This window comes from Bombus fervidus, chromosome 13 (genome assembly GCF_041682495.2).
Source record: "Bombus fervidus isolate BK054 chromosome 13, iyBomFerv1, whole genome shotgun sequence".
Taxonomy (NCBI): domain Eukaryota; kingdom Metazoa; phylum Arthropoda; class Insecta; order Hymenoptera; family Apidae; genus Bombus; species Bombus fervidus.
Window position 1 is genome coordinate 6,422,839 of NC_091529.1, and position 16,560 is coordinate 6,439,398.

Consider the following 16,560-nt stretch of genomic DNA (forward strand, 5'->3'; position numbering starts at 1 on the left):
TTGCCAGAATTATGTCGCGTAACAACCGTTTGAAAAGGGAGACACGAATGAGAAGATTATTAATTAGTGGTGAATTAAACTAAGACACACGCAGATCTTCTAAGAAGAACACGCTCCAAAACCCCATTTTCAGTTTTATTCGCGAAAGTTCTTCGTATTTTAAGTTTGATTTCTATTTGTTACTTGAGATACTTGACAGGTATTTGAAAAATCTTAATTTTTACCCTTATTACCTGTTCCCACCGAACATCGTTTTTACCACGAAGACTCGGATATTATTTCGAAAATAATCTGTAACAGAGAATCAGTCGACTAACGATATAAGTAAATTATTTCCTTTAATTTTCCATCGTCTTTCTCAGCGAATCCATCGGATTTAAAACTTCTTGAATAAGAGATAGCAACGAGAGCGAATACCATCGAACCCATCGAACCTTCTTCGATTTCTGTGCGAGCGAAGTTCACCGAACGATTTCTGTCTTCTTTCTCGAAATTTCCTGTTAACCTTGCTCCATTTTCTCATTGATTTCCTCGAAGATTCGATGAGAATCGTTACGCTCTTTAAAGATTACTACACCGTAACGTTGTGTACACGATTAATCGATTTTAATTTGACGTATTCTTAGATCAGATAACGTCACAGAGAACGTCACGGATCATAGAGAATCAATGAGAAACACGAATCACATATCGTTGAATTTATCGTATTGATATAACTTGGACAGATAGGAAACGATATTAGAAAATTATCGAGAATATTTCCCTTTCTAGAAACCGTCTACGATAGAGATTGAAATTGGTGTAACGAATAGTCTCTGTATATGCAATCAAACGTTTATCTAGACTTTTCATTCGGGAAAGGTATTTTTAAAAAACGATAATTTCGAGTAACTCCTTAACAGGGTTGCAAATATTTCAGAGGATATAAAATAGAAAGGTTGCTTAAGTGCCAATAAAAATCACTTTCAGCTCGGCTACATCGTCGTAAGTTGAATCGCAAATTTATCGATCGTGTCTTTATCGTGAAGAAAATTGGAATCTGTGAACGTTTATTAGACGGATACTAGGATAAATAGCGAGGATAAACGTTAGAAAAGGGATATACGTGATCGAATAAGGATCAACGACGTATCATCGCCGTGAAATTGATTGGTGTTTCGTTTTATCGAGGTAGCTGACAAGAAAATTGTGTTTTCTTCGGAGAAAAGGAAGCAGCTCATAATTTTTAGTTACCTTCTCTTTTAAAGATAGAAAACTCGAGTTCCTTCAAAGTTCTATAATTTTACGCAGCAATTATTTTAATCTTTGGTAAACTCGTAGAATCATAGAAATTTGTAAAGTAGTAAATTTCAAGAATCGCAACGTTACAAAGATCTGATTTCCTTAAATTGTTTCGTCGTGTCCTCTCCGAAGAATTATCTTCATTTCGAAGAATTATCCCTGTTAAAATCAAAATTAGCTTGGGGAAAATTATTCTTTCCCAAATCTTATACCTGCGCACATACAAAAGTGTAAGAAAATCCTGCTTTTCATCGTTATCGCGGTCTTACAAGAACGAACCGAGAACTTGATAAGATTTAATAAAATAATCGGATCGAAAAAGATATTTCGTCTTTATTAACCGTCCTTCGAAAAGATTCTTCGAAGTTGATAAAAACACGATTAAGAAAAGTGGGAAACTGCCAATTATCTTCAAAATATTTTATAATAAATTCTATATGACCATAGATTTGACCTCTCCTTTTACATCAACTTAAATCTGTAATATTACTCTTGATACATTAGTTTAATTATTTCCTTTTAACGTAATTTTCCTGCCAATTAATTACCTAACTTTCTTGCTTAATTTTGAGGACATCGAAAAGAAGAAAAATTACGCGATTGGGATAGGATAATATCTAATCCTGGAGAAATGTTAATTTCCGTGTGTCATTCCGTTTCAGATGAAGCTTAAGTCTGATTACACAACGCAGATTGGTTCTTGCGAGCGAGGCACGTCGTTAGGAAATAAGACGGCATTTGCGTGTGCCTTCAATCAGAGGGAATGTTAAATCATTAACAAATCAGATTGCCATTGACTCGTGCAAGGCTAACTAACAATACGTTCGAACTAAAACCTTTAGAAGAACGAAAGGATAGTATACGATAAAGAATAGTTAATTAATTCAAATTATGATTGCATACATAGTTTCCATTGCACGAAAAAATATTTCTACATGTGTAGTGCTAAAGTAAAGAAATTACATCGAAACATCTTTCGTACTTGCAATTTGAAAATAGCCTATTGCATTTGAAGGGATCATGCATTCAAAAGTTGAAACAAGTGATATTTCTTTTTGTTATTTTTAACGTCAAGTATACCGTTGCCCCTCTCTCTTTCGTTTTCCACGATTAAATAATTTTCTTAGAAAATAAACGTATACAGGGAAGGAACGAGAGCCTGAAATCGATGTTGTCCATTGTGGCTACAATGCAACGACTTCATCGGAAGTCCATCGAGGAAAAGAGTGAAACGTTCAACCGATGAACGTATTATCGATGCGTATTGCTATCGTAAGCTCTGACAAAGGCGAAGCTCGTGCCAAGGCCACATACGCAATAAGACCTACTTTGTAGGACTTCCTTGTCGACTAATACGATAGATCCATATGTTTGCCAATGTGTTATATGTTTCCTGAAAAAAAAAAGAAAATTAAAAATATAATATAATAATGTAAATAAATGTAAGTAAATTGCAAATGTGCGGTAATATAGTAAGACAAGAAACGAAAAATACAGGGAATTAAAAATACTCTCCTAGAATTCAATATAGCATTCAATAAAGCATAGAGCATCTATCAAATTGTATCTAAATGTACAGAATATATGTAGAACATCCTTCGGTGGTAAATAGAATCGAAAATCCTGGTGGGAAGGAGAGAATGGACAAAGTGCAATTTCCGCGGCGGAAATTACATCTACGACCAACGGTGAAAAGTACTGTTGAAAACCTGTCCGTGTGTACACGCGTAAACCATGATATAGCTGTGTGTTACGAGAATAGAGCAAATGTTTCACAGGGACACAGAAAGAGGAGCAGCTGATTCGATATTTGATTATTTATGTCAGACACATATAATCTTTATAGGATACTGAATAACGATTTCTGCCACTCCAATCTTTTTCTTTCTTCCTGAAACGATATGCAAAAAAAAAAAAAAAAAAAAAAATATTAGAAGAGAAACTTTTTCTTTTACGGTCATCGTTAAGTATAAGGCTGTTATTCGTAGAAGAGTCACAAAAGGAACCTTTTCTCCTATGGTCATTGTTAAGTATGAGGTTGTTATTCGTAAAAGAACCATAAATGGAATGAGGAAACGATATGCAAAAAGATATTTAAAAAAGAAACTTTTACTCTTATGATCATTGTTAAGTATAAGGCTGTTATTCCTAGAAGAGTCACAAAAGAAACCTTCTCTCCTATGATCATTGTTAAGTATGATGTTGTTATACTATCAATAAGTATAAGGTTGTTATTCTTAGAAGAACCACAAGAGAACCGATGTACAGAAAAATATTATTACGACATCCTCTTATGATTATTCTATAAAGTTTCTTTTTTAATTTTTCTTTCTTATAAGTTTCTTTTTTAATTTTATACCATCCACATACTTTCCGGTGCTATGTATATATTTTTGTATATTTTATATGTATACATACTTTTACTGAGCAAAAAACTGTTTTACGTTTTTCCAAAGGTAAATCACGAACAAACGACCGAACCGATTTTAATCAAGAGTAACAAGCAGCTGGCTGATAAGTACGTTTCCCTTGGTACACGGGAAGCTCATTTTACGTCCTACCGGAACACGGATGGAGGGACTAGGTATGTAACTAGGTATCCACGGTGAAAGGCGACGTCGGTCGAGCTTTCGTCTTAGTCGCGAGCTTGCGGAACCACCAGTCGTTTCTCGCGTCTCGTCGACGAAACATCCCCCAACCCTGTACGGGAAACATCCCTTCGCGTCGTTTCTTTCTCGTGAAATTTTATTCTATTTTTATCGAACGCGATGAATCTACGAAAATGAACGTTTTCGATCTAATTCTCACGCTAATTTCTGTTTAATTAAACTGGCCATTTTTTTTTTTTTTTTTCGAAGAAGAAGGAGAAAAATCGAGAAGGAGTATATTATTTTGTGCGATGTTCATTCGTAAAGTTTGATCTTTCCGTACAATCAATTCGATTATCGTTTTCTTTGTATTCTTGTTTAATATTCTCGTTCTTTTAAAGGAAAGTGATAAGAATAAAAAGGATATTATTTCGTGTTATTCATTTTTATTATATCTATTGTTTCTTGATTTAATCCTTTTCTCCGTATTTTTTTCGGAGGAAAAGAAGATATAGTAGAAATATGAAGGATATTATTTTGTCTGATCGATGTTTACCCGTAATTCATTCATAAGGGTTGATGGAGAATTTTTGACGAAGTGACGATTAGTTTTGGTGTTGCTTTGAATTTTCTGTGACACAATGAGAGATAAGACATTTAGCTGAGAAAAAGAATAAAAGTTTAAATCGTGAGTCATGGTGGATAAATTGCACGAATATGAGGGTTTCGCTGGCAGGGTGCACGATGTCAGAGACAAGTTTAAAGAAAAATGGGAGACGTGGAAAGAGTGGAAGAATGGGATACCGATGGACCAGGGGATTAAAGGGTTCTTGAATCATCTACGAGGACCACCCAAATTGGAGAGGAGTTTGAATGATTACGCGCATATTTACAGGTATTTGTTCAATTATTCGCGCGAAGGTCCTGAAAATAATTAACTTTAAACGATAGAAAAGTACAAAGGATATATTTTATTCTATACTTTCACCTCTAGAAAATTCATTTTCTGAAAACAAAAAAAATCAGTTTCTCGGCTTATAATATATTAAAATTCAGTAAAAAAGGACAAATCTAAAATAACATAGGCCATAAATACGTATAAATATCTTGTAGAAAAAAGACACGAGGAGAATTGGTACGAATATCCGCGGCTGTGATGGGAATCGAATTTTCTTACGCCGCAGAAACAGCGTTTGTTTCACCGACTTTATTAAAAATCGGCGTAGATCATCAGCATATGACCCTCGTCTGGGCACTCAGCCCTCTTATTGGTTTCTTCGTTACACCGATTTTGGGAAGTCTAAGTGATAGATGCAGACTAAAATATGGAAGAAGAAGACCGTTCATTCTATTGCTGGCTCTTGGAGTTTTGATAGGTAAAATGTTTTTGTGTAATTTATGATAATCGTTTATGGAAAATTGAAAAATGTATAAATATCTGTAAATGGCAAAGAGCAGTATTCATTATGATATTTATTTGTAAATTTTGTATGCTTACTCGATTATTAAAAATGACTTACTTTATGATATACTTTCTACTTACTTTTCAAGGATTAATACTAGTTCCAAATGGGGAAGATATGGGATATGCCTTCGGGGATGTTCCACCTACATGGACCAACTATACAGTTCCCTTAGGACATCGAACTACGGCGAAACATGCGAAAGAAGAGTCAGTGAAACCTCCGTCTCACTCTTGGGGAATTTTCTTCACAATCCTAGGCACAGTTCTGCTCGATTTCGATGCTGATGCCTGCCAAAGTCCAGCCAGAGCTTATTTACTCGACGTCACTGTACCTGGCAAGTAATTAAAGTTGTTATTTATAATATTATTTAATTATCTACGCACTAACTAATATTTATTATCGTTTAATTATTAATCATACAATTTATATTAATTACTAGATAGATATTTATTGAAATTCTAGCCACTAGGAGACCATAAAATGAACTTGGTTTACATATATTAATTATTATTTAACTACTTATTTTGAATAAAACAAAACTTTTATTCTGAATAAAATATTTTATATTTGTGTTTTAAACTAAAATTGGAATAAAATTAATATAATTTGATGCGATGGTTACAAGAATTGTTTATGATCTCATACTCGTTATTGCACATTTTTCTTTTCACAGATGATCACGCTAAAGGTTTAAGTACGTTCACCATAATGGCAGGCTTGGGAGGATTCATGGGGTACGGACTAGGTGGAATTAATTGGGATGCTACTACGATAGGAGTTATGTTAGGTGGACATCTTCATGCTACTTTCACTTTAATTACAATTATTTTTGTTATTTGTGTATCCTGCACCATTACCAGCTTCAAAGAAATCCCATTGGAATTGTTGGAAAGTGACGAATATCGTCAGTTACAGGAACAAAAGGTTCGTTTAGTATTAATTAATTATTAAGAATAATATTAATGAATATACTACTACTAACATTAATAACGATTAATTTATATTGCTTTAGAAATAAAGAATTAGCTTGGATAGTTTTCCTGCATTTTTTAAGAATTTTTTTTTATTCTCGAAATTAATTCAGGCATCTGCTGAAGAATCGGAGGATCAGCCAAAGGAACATGAAAAAATCATCACAGATGATTGTGCTTCTTATGGCACCTTGGACAATGATCAAGAGATTGCTACGAAAAAGGATGTAAGTCGATATATTTGTTTCACAGAATATAAATCAAAAATAAAGTAGTAATGATAAATAAAGTAATCGTATCTTCTTCCTCTTTTTAATAGGAGTTTGCTCTGAAACCTCTTCCAGTTCAAGAACCAGAGAAAAGAGTTGGTCAAGTCCCTATGATACCAGATATACCCATCCAAGACACAAATTACGTTGAACATGGTTTCGATGAGAGTATCGAAGGAAATCCAAAAGCCACATTAAGGGAATATCTTCTTTCTATCGTATATATGCCACACAGTCTTCGTATGGTGTGCCTAACTAATTTATTTTGTTGGATGGCACATGTATGTTATTCCCTGTACTTCACTGATTTCGTTGGGGAAGCTGTTTATGGGGGGAACCCACAGGTATTGATTCGTTAATCAATTATTATACTTTTATTACTTAGTTTTAAAAATTATACGTTTGCATAATGTATATAATTGAATTTTTATATTTGTATAATTTAATGTATTATTCGTGCAAACTACAGGCTCCAGAAGGTAGCAAAGAAAGAGAATTATACGAAAGTGGAGTTCGCTTTGGATGTTGGGGAATGTCTATGTATTCATTATCCTGTTCCTGTTATTCAATGATCATCGAGAAGCTCATAGAACGCTACAAGTAAATATCTTCTTTTTTTTTAAAAAGTAATTTTTATTTGACAGAATAATTCCGTAATTAATGATACTATAGTTTCACTGGAAGTTTAAACTTCATTTTATTTTCTATTTAGATTCTTTCTTATCAAAATAATTCTTCATATCAATGTTATATATTCAAAAATTAGTTTTCTAGTTCGTATTTTATTTAAGTCCTTCAGATTTTGTTAAACAAAGAACTGTAATAAAAAAGAATCGTTTTTCTGGAAAAAGACGTATAATGTATCATGTGATTTAACAGAGCTCGGAGGGTATACATTTGCGGCCTGCTGTTCTATAGCACTGGTATGATGATGATGGCGTTGACGAAACATCCCGCGGGAGTGATCATATTCTCTTGGACCGCAGGTGTTATGTACTCCACATTATTCACTATGCCGTATCTTCTAGTTGCACATTATCATGCTTCATCAACAGTAAGTGGCATCCTATATCTTGAAAGAGTAATCCCAAAGGAATCGATCAAAAAATTTAAATCATTCAACTAACAATGTCATGATTAAAAAAATAAAAATTTGTTCAATTCACAATTTTATCTTAGATTGGATTAGGACCAGAATGCTCCTTAATTATGAAAAAATATATATAATTTAAAACAAACCATATTTTCTCGTAACAAATAACATTCAGAATTTCAATAAACCTTAATAATTTCCAAAGTTTAATAATACGTACCATATAATATATCCAATTATTATATTATTAGAATTATTTTACAAATAACAAGAATAATTTAATAAAACTCAATGGACGAGAAGTGTAATGCCATTAAATAACGTAACGTAGTAATGTAACAGACGTATATATCAAGGAGAAATTGAATTAGTCGACTTTGTAGTTCGAGGTGACAGCCGAGGGTGAAGCCGTTCAAAGCGGGGGAGTGCGTGGTCTTGGCACGGACGTCGCAATCGTCTCCTCTATGGTGTTTCTGGCGCAGTTTCTTTTGTCCTGCTGCCTAGGAACGATCGTCAGTAAATCTGGGACCACTACAGCCGTTGTATGCGTGGCTAGTACCCTCGCCGCCTGCGGAGCCATTTCTGCAACACAGATTATGTATTTAGATCTTTGAAGTTCCTTTGGTAAACAGACGTTAATTATTTTTATTTTTATAATTTATTGTTTAAAGAATGGATTTTATATTTGACTAATTTGAAATAATAACCCTGGAGGAATTATCGTATTATATATTATGATTTATTATTATTAATGGAAACTAATATAAATTTAAAATTTGAGTTATTGAAATTTAAAGAGAAGTGTCTTATTTTTATATTTAATTAACAATTCTCTTCTAAAATCACTTTTGAAAAAATTAGACTGCCGTCAAAGTGATCTATTTTTCCTTCTTTTTTTCTTTTTCTTTTTAGTGACACTGAAATATTTGAATTATTTTTATTCTTCAAATTAATACTAAATTATGGTATATATTATATATATATATATATATTAATGCTAAAGAGATTTTATTACTCTGATAATTTTGAAGTAGACTACACATTTGGCGACGTTGGTTATTTTTATTTTTACTACCAAGTATAAAAAGAATAGTGCTATCGTAAAAACTGTTCAAAACAATAATTGTTGCTAAAGTGATGTATACATATTGTGTGATTCTCTCTATATAAATATCTGCTGTATTAACATTTCTACATTTATTGTTATTAGCATTATTTACATAACGAAAGAGAATTTCAATGATTTGGAAAGATCTATGAAACGTTGTGATTAGGAAATGTAATAACGATATAATAACGATAACGATGCACAAATAGTGGCTCCGTGTATCTACGATACATCTTACAGTTACGATTCTATATAGTTTAAAGATACTTGTAAATAAATGTAACTTGTAAAAACGTAATAAAATACGTAGCATAATCTATACACGAATGAAGAATATACCTTATTAAGGATCAATTGATTTTAAACTACAAATTTCATAGGCAATCTCGATTTCCCTAAAAATCAACCTACTTAGATCCACAATGTACCGCAGAACGTACCGATCCATATCAAAATTCTGTAAAATTACACAAAAAAATTATATTTTAATTTTTTAATATTTTTATGTTTCTATATTTTACATTTCTTTATTATTCATATAAAAATTTTTGATATATGAGAGGAGAAAAAAGGGGTGAAAAGAACATAGTCTTTAAATTAATGACCTCTAAATTCTCCACAAATTAATTAATCAAAAAGAATTACATTTACGACTGAACACGAAATTAATTTAATGAACCATCAGAAATGAATTTACTTGTAGATCCAACTAACAATTGTCATACCTGTACTATTTCATACTGCCTGTTTTTACAAATTACGGGATAAGAGAAAAATATTCCAGATCGAATCGAATAAGAATAATCAGACATAACACCCATAGAGGTCCATTCATTCTCTGGAGTGCCATTCCATAAGATTTTACAATGCTCTGCCAACGCATAAGCTATGGAATTAATGAGGCTTGGTCTGTGAACAACATTTCGAATAATCTAAAAAAAGGAGGAAAATATCTTAATTAACATCGAATATTTAATTCTATTTCATTTTCACGAAAATAATGACTATACTACATCACTTCACATCATCTTACAACCATTTAATGCAACTATTCCAATTTACAACTCCATACACGATTCACATTCGGAAAGTTTGAAACTTGGATAAAAGATTAAAACTTAATAAATGTAAGCGGTAAAGCCTTACTTGAAACCTTTATATATCCCGAAAGGGCAATATTTAAAAAAAGAAATATATACGTATATAGTTTCATAGTTTTAATTTTTTAATTGCAATTTTTAGTATTAAATATCTTATTTTCATATATCAAAAGGTCGAAGGTTTTACTTGTGGAAGAACGTCAGTGATCCAAACTTTCAAAACATCAGCCAAAGGTTTTCCACAGGTGAAATACATATATCTGCAATCGGGATAACTATACCAGCCATTCGAACCCCAGATTATTATATTCTTTACTTCTGTTGGAAGACACTGTGCTCGTGCAGCAATCTGAAATTTGAAGAAAAAGCTGTTTGTTTAAAAATAAATTGAAATCATTAATAAATTAAATTATTTAAATATCAAACACATATGAGAAACATCAGAAGTACCTGACCTGCAGCAATATTTAAATTAAGTAAAGATAATGTAGTTATATTCTTGATAGGAATAGATTTCACATATTTGGATATGATTGTGGCAGCAGTAGTTCCTAGTACAATAATTCTTGCATCCCTTTTTACATACTTTTCTATAACTTCACCCTACAGATGGTATAAGATTTATAAATACTGGAAATGTTAATATTATATCTGGACAAGATAGGAATAATTAATATACATAAAACTTGGAAGTCAGAACGTATTCTTCAAAAAATGATTCAAGGTATTCATTATCCCTAAAGTCATACTCTCTTGCATGACCAATACAAATTACAACATCTGCATCCTTAAATTCAATGGAAGCATCATGACCATAACTGATGCCTATTGATATTAAAATATCTTAGTAATTGATTATCTTGTTATTTAACTTAACATAATGCACTGAATAATATTAAACAAAAGTAAACCATCTTTTTATTACTGCATGGGTATTTACCATTTAAAACTTTGGGGCTAAAGGAAGTGAGTTCAATTGCAACACTTTCCAAGAAGGTCGCCTTGTTCGGTAACTCATAAAGACTGACAAAGACCGATTGATTTTCACCAAACACATTATCATTCAACATTCTATACAAAAATGCACGTGCAAGATCTGTTGTACCATCTGTAACTATTACTTTTAAAACATTCTCTTTACGTCGAAAATAATTTCTAAGTATATGATCATTCCTTTCTAAATGTAATTTTTCATTCAACATTTTATTGCAAGTTTATATTCTCTATTTAATTATTTACCAAACGAATATCGACATAAATCATAGTATTATTTTGTTTTAATTCGCAAGAAATGGAAAAAAAGAAGGTTTCCAAATATATAAATAAAGATTGTTAATTAATTACAATGAAGACATAATTGTTTATTAAGTACGTAAGTTATTAATACATTTTTCCAAAATCTCCTTCTTGATGCGTGGATAATCAGGACTCTGTTTCAAAACTTCATTACAAGCTTCTATCCCATCTGCGTAAGCTTTTGCTTTCATTGAGCAATAAGCTAATTTATAAGCCACAGACAATTTCGATTTTCCACCATACTTCCATGCTTCGCTATACTGTGATGCAGCTTCACGATAATTTTGTTCTTTTTCTGCAATATATCCAGACAATTCATGAGCTCTAACACAAGTGGCATTATGTTGTAAAACGCGTCTTAAAAGATCATTTGCCAATTCATATTTGTTGGATTGAACATAAATATCTGCTAAAAGTAACCAACAACGTTCCAGGTATTCTGCATCCTCAAAGGTCCATGTGTTCTTGCTGACACGTTTTAGATGGTTTCGAGCTCTAGGAGTTTGTTTTAAAAGAATGTGGGCCATAGCCATGCCTAAAGCTGGTCCTACGTGATCTCTCAATGCCTCTTGACTAGCTAATGCTGTGCAATCCTGCAATGCTTTCTCCACATTGGATTTTTGCTTTGTAGCAAGCAGAAAGAAATTGCTTAACAATCTGTGCGTCAACATTTCATGCGGACTACCTTTAGGATTTAATTCCTGTAATAATAAAGTAATGTTTTTAAAATTCAAATTTTGTAGCACACTATTTTATTAAAAATTTTAAATCATAAATTTACTATGTTCTTTTTGCTCTTTTTTGAGTACCTGTAGCAAACGATAGGCTGTTTTCAGAGCCATCGTTCTAGAGTCCTGATATTCAGCATCATCGTCATTAAAGATTTCATTAGAGAGGGAAGAATCATCATCCGGATCTAAACAAATCTCGATCATATTGTATATTGCCTGTTGACCCCACTCAGGATCACGTCTCGCGAAATTAAACTGACGAAGCGCGGAATTTAATCGACCCATACGCCAATCCAATAAACCCGCGCAATAATAATAGCCAGGTGTTAAATTTGCACCACTCATTCCTAGTTCTGCTCGATGAAGCCATTCTTCAAGGTCGTCCATATCCCCTAAATTTGTTACATCGTAAATAAGTCTTGCATTAGGGAATTATAAATTTCAAAATTTAAATTTTTTAATGAAATTCACCTGTTCGACGAGAAACTTCTATCAATCTCGCTAAAGCGGTCCAATAAGTTGGCTGCTTCAGCAATAGTTGTCGAAAGTGAAATGCTGCTGTGTCAAAATCAACTTTTCTAAATGCAAGATCTGCCATCATTATGGAAGCAGCTTCATTGTTGGGATCCGCGTTCAATAAAGCTGTACAGCTTTGAGCACATCGATCCAAATTATTTGTCTGTCATTTTACAGTGTACAATTATTAATAATTTCATAAATGATACTGTAAATTGCAATTACTGTCATTTTATTTGCGACTTACCTGCATATAAAGTTTCGCTAAGGATAACAAAGCATTTACATCCGCAGGCTTATGATTCAGTGCTTCTTTATAGTACGTAATAGCTTGATCATAATCTCTTAGAGAAGAGGAATGATCAGCCATTGTTAAACAGATATTTGCAAGAAGTTGTTTTTCCTCTTCCAAATTAGAACCTCCCATGCGCTGAATGTATCTATGTTGATTTTCCTTGGCTTCCTTCAATGCTGACAAAGCACCGTTAATATTATCTGCTTTTTCTCGTGTTTTAGCAAGCAACAGCAAAAGCTGACTACGCACTTCTAAACTTTTTAAATCAGAATCTCGTCGACCATCTGAAATATCAAAACTCATTACAATAATTAAAATTAAAGTAGAAGAATAAAATTATGCAGCTAAAATAATTTCTACCTTGTAATTCTTGAACCAATGTAGCTTCTGCTTTATCATACTGTTTCAACTTTATGAACAACTTTGCAAGATCCAATTTCAAGCTTTTAAAGTTCTCTTGTTTCATCACATCTCTGTAATAATTTATGGCTTTTGTGTACTGATGCGTCTTTATAAGTGCCTTTCCTAGCTTACTTGCTATATGTACTTTATTTGTAGGATTCTGTTTCAAAGCTTGCTCATATGCTTCTATTGCTCTCTCTGGCTCTTGTATAGAGATATATGCATCACCAAGCATACTATATGTCTTAGGACCAGGACAATGTTCAACCAATTCTCTACAAAATAAAATATTTCAACAGATTGAAAAAAATATAACAAAATGTAGAAATTTATGAAAAACAAACCTGAAACACATAGCAAAAGCGAGACGATCCTTTTTGTGTTTCAAATTTATCTCGGCTAAACGCGTATGTGCTTGCAAATAATAAAGTTGGTCTGACGTTACTTTTGCCAAGCAATCAATGGCTCCATCCAACTCTCCCATTTCTAAAAGTAACTCTGCGTTTCCTATTAATATTCTACCTTTCTCTGAAGTGTTCCCAAGTTTTATATTTGCATCTTGTATTATGTCAATTGCCTCATTGAAATGTCTCATTTTTCCATAAGCAGAAATTAGTTCCAGGTACAAAGTTGCCATATCTGATGTTGAAATATCTGAAGCTTCTGAAGTATTTTTATGTGATTGCATCTCAGCTAATGACATAGCTAACTGAAAACTTGTTATTGAGCCCTCTATATCATTTGTTTCTTTTTGAACCATGCCAGTAATTAAGTGATAAATCGGATTGTCTCTGATTTTGAAATTGTAACTTAAACCAACTTCAAGACTTTGTGAAGCTGACTGGTAATTCCCTTGACGAGCTAGAATCTGCGCCATTAATAAATGCGCTTCCGCGTTGGATGAATCCACATTGTCTAAAAGATTTCTTAGTATGTATGAAGATTCTTCTAAATTTCCACTTTGCATTTTAGCTTTACTTAGTAGTAACTGTGAAATACTCAAACCAGGGTATGCCTCTGATAATTGCTCTAACAAATACAAACTTGGCTCTTTGTAATTGGATACATTTTCCTCAGAATTTGTTACATCACTTGTTACAGAATAAACTAAACGTTGTTTGGAAATTTCTAAACATAAATCAGGATTTAATTTTTTCATATAATCATAACCATATGGTACATATTTACAGTTGTCCAGTATGATCGTAGCTGCATTGTTCAAATAATTCAGGACTTTAATGGAATCATTGGAGCTCAATTTGGCAGACATAAAAAGCAATTCTGCATCCACTGAATTAGACTGTATCTCCATTAAAAAATCTACTTGCTGCTGTGCCAAGCCCAAGGCATCAATCGAAGTATCTAAAAGCTGACAATGGGCTAATCCCATCAAAGCAGCAAACGACGATTCGTTTATTCGAACAGCGCTTCTATACCAATTTTCTGCATCTTTCACTTTACCCAGTGAAACATACAAGTTTCCTAATTCCACCATGAGATCTGCACTTTTTGGATTCTGTTGTAATGCCTTCTCAATTGTCCTAGAAACCTCCAATAAAATCCCTTGATGTTTGCAAGCTAATCGTGAAAATAATTGAATATTGTTCACCAAAACTGTGACGTTCTTTGTTTCTATAATTATCATATTTCTAAAGAATGACTGTAAATGTTTTAGTCCTTCATTATAATTTCCATCCCTACAAAGATATACAAATGCATGTGCTTTTCTTGCATCCAAATTATTCGAGTCGATCGACATTATTCTATTAGCGGTCTCCAGAACTTGGTCCCAATCTCTCAATGCGAGTTGATTGTACAATTTTTCTACCAAGGGTAGACATAATTTAGGATATCGTACAATTAAAGAATTCAATGTTGATATTGCTCCTGTATAGTCACCTTGCTGTTGTTTGTATTTTGCAGAGCCAAGCAAAGCATTTATATTCTTTGAATCTTGTACTAAAACAACTTCAAACAAGTTTGACTCACTCAAATCATTTTCGTTTGCAATAAATAAATCCACCCAAGCTTTTGTTAATAACACGTTTTTATTGGATGAATCAAGCTTGTAAGCCCTCTCTACATAATCTCTAGCTTTGTCAGCTTTCTGAGATAAAAGCAACACTAAGGCTGCTAAAGCTAATGCGTTTGAAGACGATTTTCGTTTCTCGTCTCTAATTCTTGTTTCGATTTGTATTATAGTGGCCTTTTCAACATTTTCAGTTTTCATATATGCAATATTCTGAAGAAGCAATGCTGTCAATGTGGTATCTGCATTGTTCATTAAGTTTGAACATTCTTTGATTGCTTCTTGTACTTTTCCAGTTAATATGTATGCAAGACTTAAAAGAATTCTTAGATATTCGTTTGCTGGATACACTTCACATGCTTCTTTGCAATAAACTAGCATGCCATTGTAGTAAAATTGATGACAAAACCATTCAATTAAAGTAATATACTCTATTTCCTCCATTTTACCAGTGAAATAAGGAACAATAATAAATTTTAAATCATTAAGTGATAGCTTAATTCAATAATTATTCAAAATTGCAGCAATTATTGTAACGATATTTATTAAGAAGAATATATCAAAAAATCTTCTGGATCAGGTAATTCATATATAATGTCAGGGTCTAAAGGTTCTGAATCAGGTCCTTCTAAAATATGCGGTGGTCCAACAATATATTCCTCAAGAGCTGGATTCTTAATTGCAAGATAATACTTCTGCATGTACTCACATGTCAAGTACATATATAAATAATTCACAATAACATATGTAAATGCAGTCTACAAATATAGACATTAATATAGCATAATTTATAACAATAAACATTCATTTGAAGTTACAAGAAATTTGAAAATAAATTTTACCTCTGTAAGCAAGCGAGCTAAACCTCTTCCTGTATATCTATAGGGTACACTGATCACTTGCATGTCTAAAACCTTTCTCTCAGCTTTGTATTGTAATACTGCTCTTGCTGGTCAAAAAATGAAAAAAAGAAATATATTTTAAAATACTATTCACATTAACAATATGAAAATCAAGTTTGTTCCATATTTTCCCCTCAATTCTTGGGTCATGAATAATATTAGAAATTTATTAAAATAATAATTTTTCGGATGAAATATATCTTACAATTGTCATCCAATTTTACGTAGAAAAGACCTCGTTTTTCATTATGATGCACTGCATAAAACAACCTTGCAAATTTATTTCGTTTGATTTGTAATGACATAAGTGACGATAATTTGGTCACGTAACTCATACCATTTATTACATGTAAGATACTAATAATAATACATCTTTTAAAAATTTCAACTAATTATATACTTACACATTCATTTAAATCTACAAAATATGTATTTTTTAATTGAAGTTTTGAACATGCAATAGGTTAGGTTTTTGTTGTCAAACAGTTGCTTAGCAACAGACTTAACAGAAAC

The 16,560-nt window shown here is 32.4% G+C and overlaps 4 protein-coding genes across 5 annotated transcripts in view; 1 reads left to right on the forward strand and 3 right to left on the reverse strand.

Annotated features, from left to right (window-relative positions):
* Lovit (loss of visual transmission) overlaps positions 1 to 9,097 on the forward strand; it is a 33,936-nt gene extending 24,839 nt beyond the window's left edge. The window contains exons 2-11 of one of the 2 annotated variants that reach the window (XM_072016036.1): positions 3,738 to 3,865; positions 4,606 to 4,764; positions 4,983 to 5,245; positions 5,421 to 5,669; positions 6,009 to 6,259; positions 6,420 to 6,533; positions 6,626 to 6,919; positions 7,045 to 7,175; positions 7,455 to 7,629; positions 8,052 to 9,097. In XM_072016036.1, coding sequence (XP_071872137.1) covers positions 4,676 to 4,764; positions 4,983 to 5,245; positions 5,421 to 5,669; positions 6,009 to 6,259; positions 6,420 to 6,533; positions 6,626 to 6,919; positions 7,045 to 7,175; positions 7,455 to 7,629; positions 8,052 to 8,282 — 1,797 coding nt within the window. In that variant the 5' untranslated portion in view covers positions 3,738 to 3,865; positions 4,606 to 4,675 and the 3' untranslated portion in view covers positions 8,283 to 9,097. Of the gene's footprint in view, positions 1 to 3,596; positions 3,866 to 4,605; positions 4,765 to 4,982; positions 5,246 to 5,420; positions 5,670 to 6,008; positions 6,260 to 6,419; positions 6,534 to 6,625; positions 6,920 to 7,044; positions 7,176 to 7,454; positions 7,630 to 8,051 lie in introns of those variants that run through there. The other variant, XM_072016034.1, reaches the window with a different exon arrangement.
* A 15-nt stretch (positions 9,098 to 9,112) lies between these two features.
* LOC139993900 (malate dehydrogenase, cytoplasmic) lies at positions 9,113 to 11,199 on the reverse strand. Its single transcript, XM_072016061.1, has 6 exons — positions 10,817 to 11,199; positions 10,556 to 10,701; positions 10,327 to 10,479; positions 10,064 to 10,225; positions 9,502 to 9,708; positions 9,113 to 9,233 (listed from the first exon to the last, which is right to left on the reverse strand). Exons 1-6 carry the CDS (start codon positions 11,076 to 11,078, stop codon positions 9,120 to 9,122), a joined length of 1,044 nt encoding a protein of 347 aa, XP_071872162.1. The 5' UTR covers positions 11,079 to 11,199; the 3' UTR covers positions 9,113 to 9,119.
* Positions 11,200 to 11,206: 7 nt separating this feature from the next.
* Positions 11,207 to 15,589, reverse strand: LOC139993877 (tetratricopeptide repeat protein 21B). The gene is made up of 6 exons (XM_072016013.1): positions 13,461 to 15,589; positions 13,075 to 13,391; positions 12,667 to 12,998; positions 12,375 to 12,582; positions 11,982 to 12,295; positions 11,207 to 11,873 (listed from the first exon to the last, which is right to left on the reverse strand). The coding sequence occupies exons 1-6, from the start codon at positions 15,587 to 15,589 to the stop codon at positions 11,241 to 11,243; spliced, it is 3,933 nt and encodes a 1,310-aa protein (XP_071872114.1). The 3' UTR covers positions 11,207 to 11,240.
* Positions 15,590 to 15,690: 101 nt separating this feature from the next.
* Positions 15,691 to 16,399, reverse strand: LOC139993898 (protein NATD1). The gene is made up of 3 exons (XM_072016058.1): positions 16,253 to 16,399; positions 15,988 to 16,094; positions 15,691 to 15,903 (listed from the first exon to the last, which is right to left on the reverse strand). Exons 1-3 carry the CDS (start codon positions 16,380 to 16,382, stop codon positions 15,691 to 15,693), a joined length of 450 nt encoding a protein of 149 aa, XP_071872159.1. The 5' UTR covers positions 16,383 to 16,399.
* Positions 16,400 to 16,560: the final 161 nt, after the last annotated feature.

Coding starts and splice junctions, on each gene's coding strand:
- LOC139993900 (XM_072016061.1), bottom strand. CDS start 11,078: ATGTTGAATGAAAAATTACATTTAGAAAGGAATGATCATATACTTAGA. Junction 10,702..10,816: donor TAGCCCCAAAGTTTTAAATG/GTAAATACCCAT, acceptor TAATATCAATAG/GCATCAGTTATGGTCATGAT. Junction 9,709..10,063: donor TCACTGACGTTCTTCCACAA/GTAAAACCTTCG, acceptor TCCTTTTTTTAG/ATTATTCGAAATGTTGTTCA.
- LOC139993877 (XM_072016013.1), bottom strand. CDS start 15,589: ATGGAGGAAATAGAGTATATTACTTTAATTGAATGGTTTTGTCATCAA. Junction 12,999..13,074: donor ATTGGTTCAAGAATTACAAG/GTAGAAATTATT, acceptor TTGATATTTCAG/ATGGTCGACGAGATTCTGAT. Junction 12,583..12,666: donor TAGCGAAACTTTATATGCAG/GTAAGTCGCAAA, acceptor GTAAAATGACAG/ACAAATAATTTGGATCGATG.
- LOC139993898 (XM_072016058.1), bottom strand. CDS start 16,382: ATGAGTTACGTGACCAAATTATCGTCACTTATGTCATTACAAATCAAA. Junction 16,095..16,252: donor CGTAAAATTGGATGACAATT/GTAAGATATATT, acceptor TTTTTTGACCAG/CAAGAGCAGTATTACAATAC. Junction 15,904..15,987: donor TAGCTCGCTTGCTTACAGAG/GTAAAATTTATT, acceptor CTATATTTGTAG/ACTGCATTTACATATGTTAT.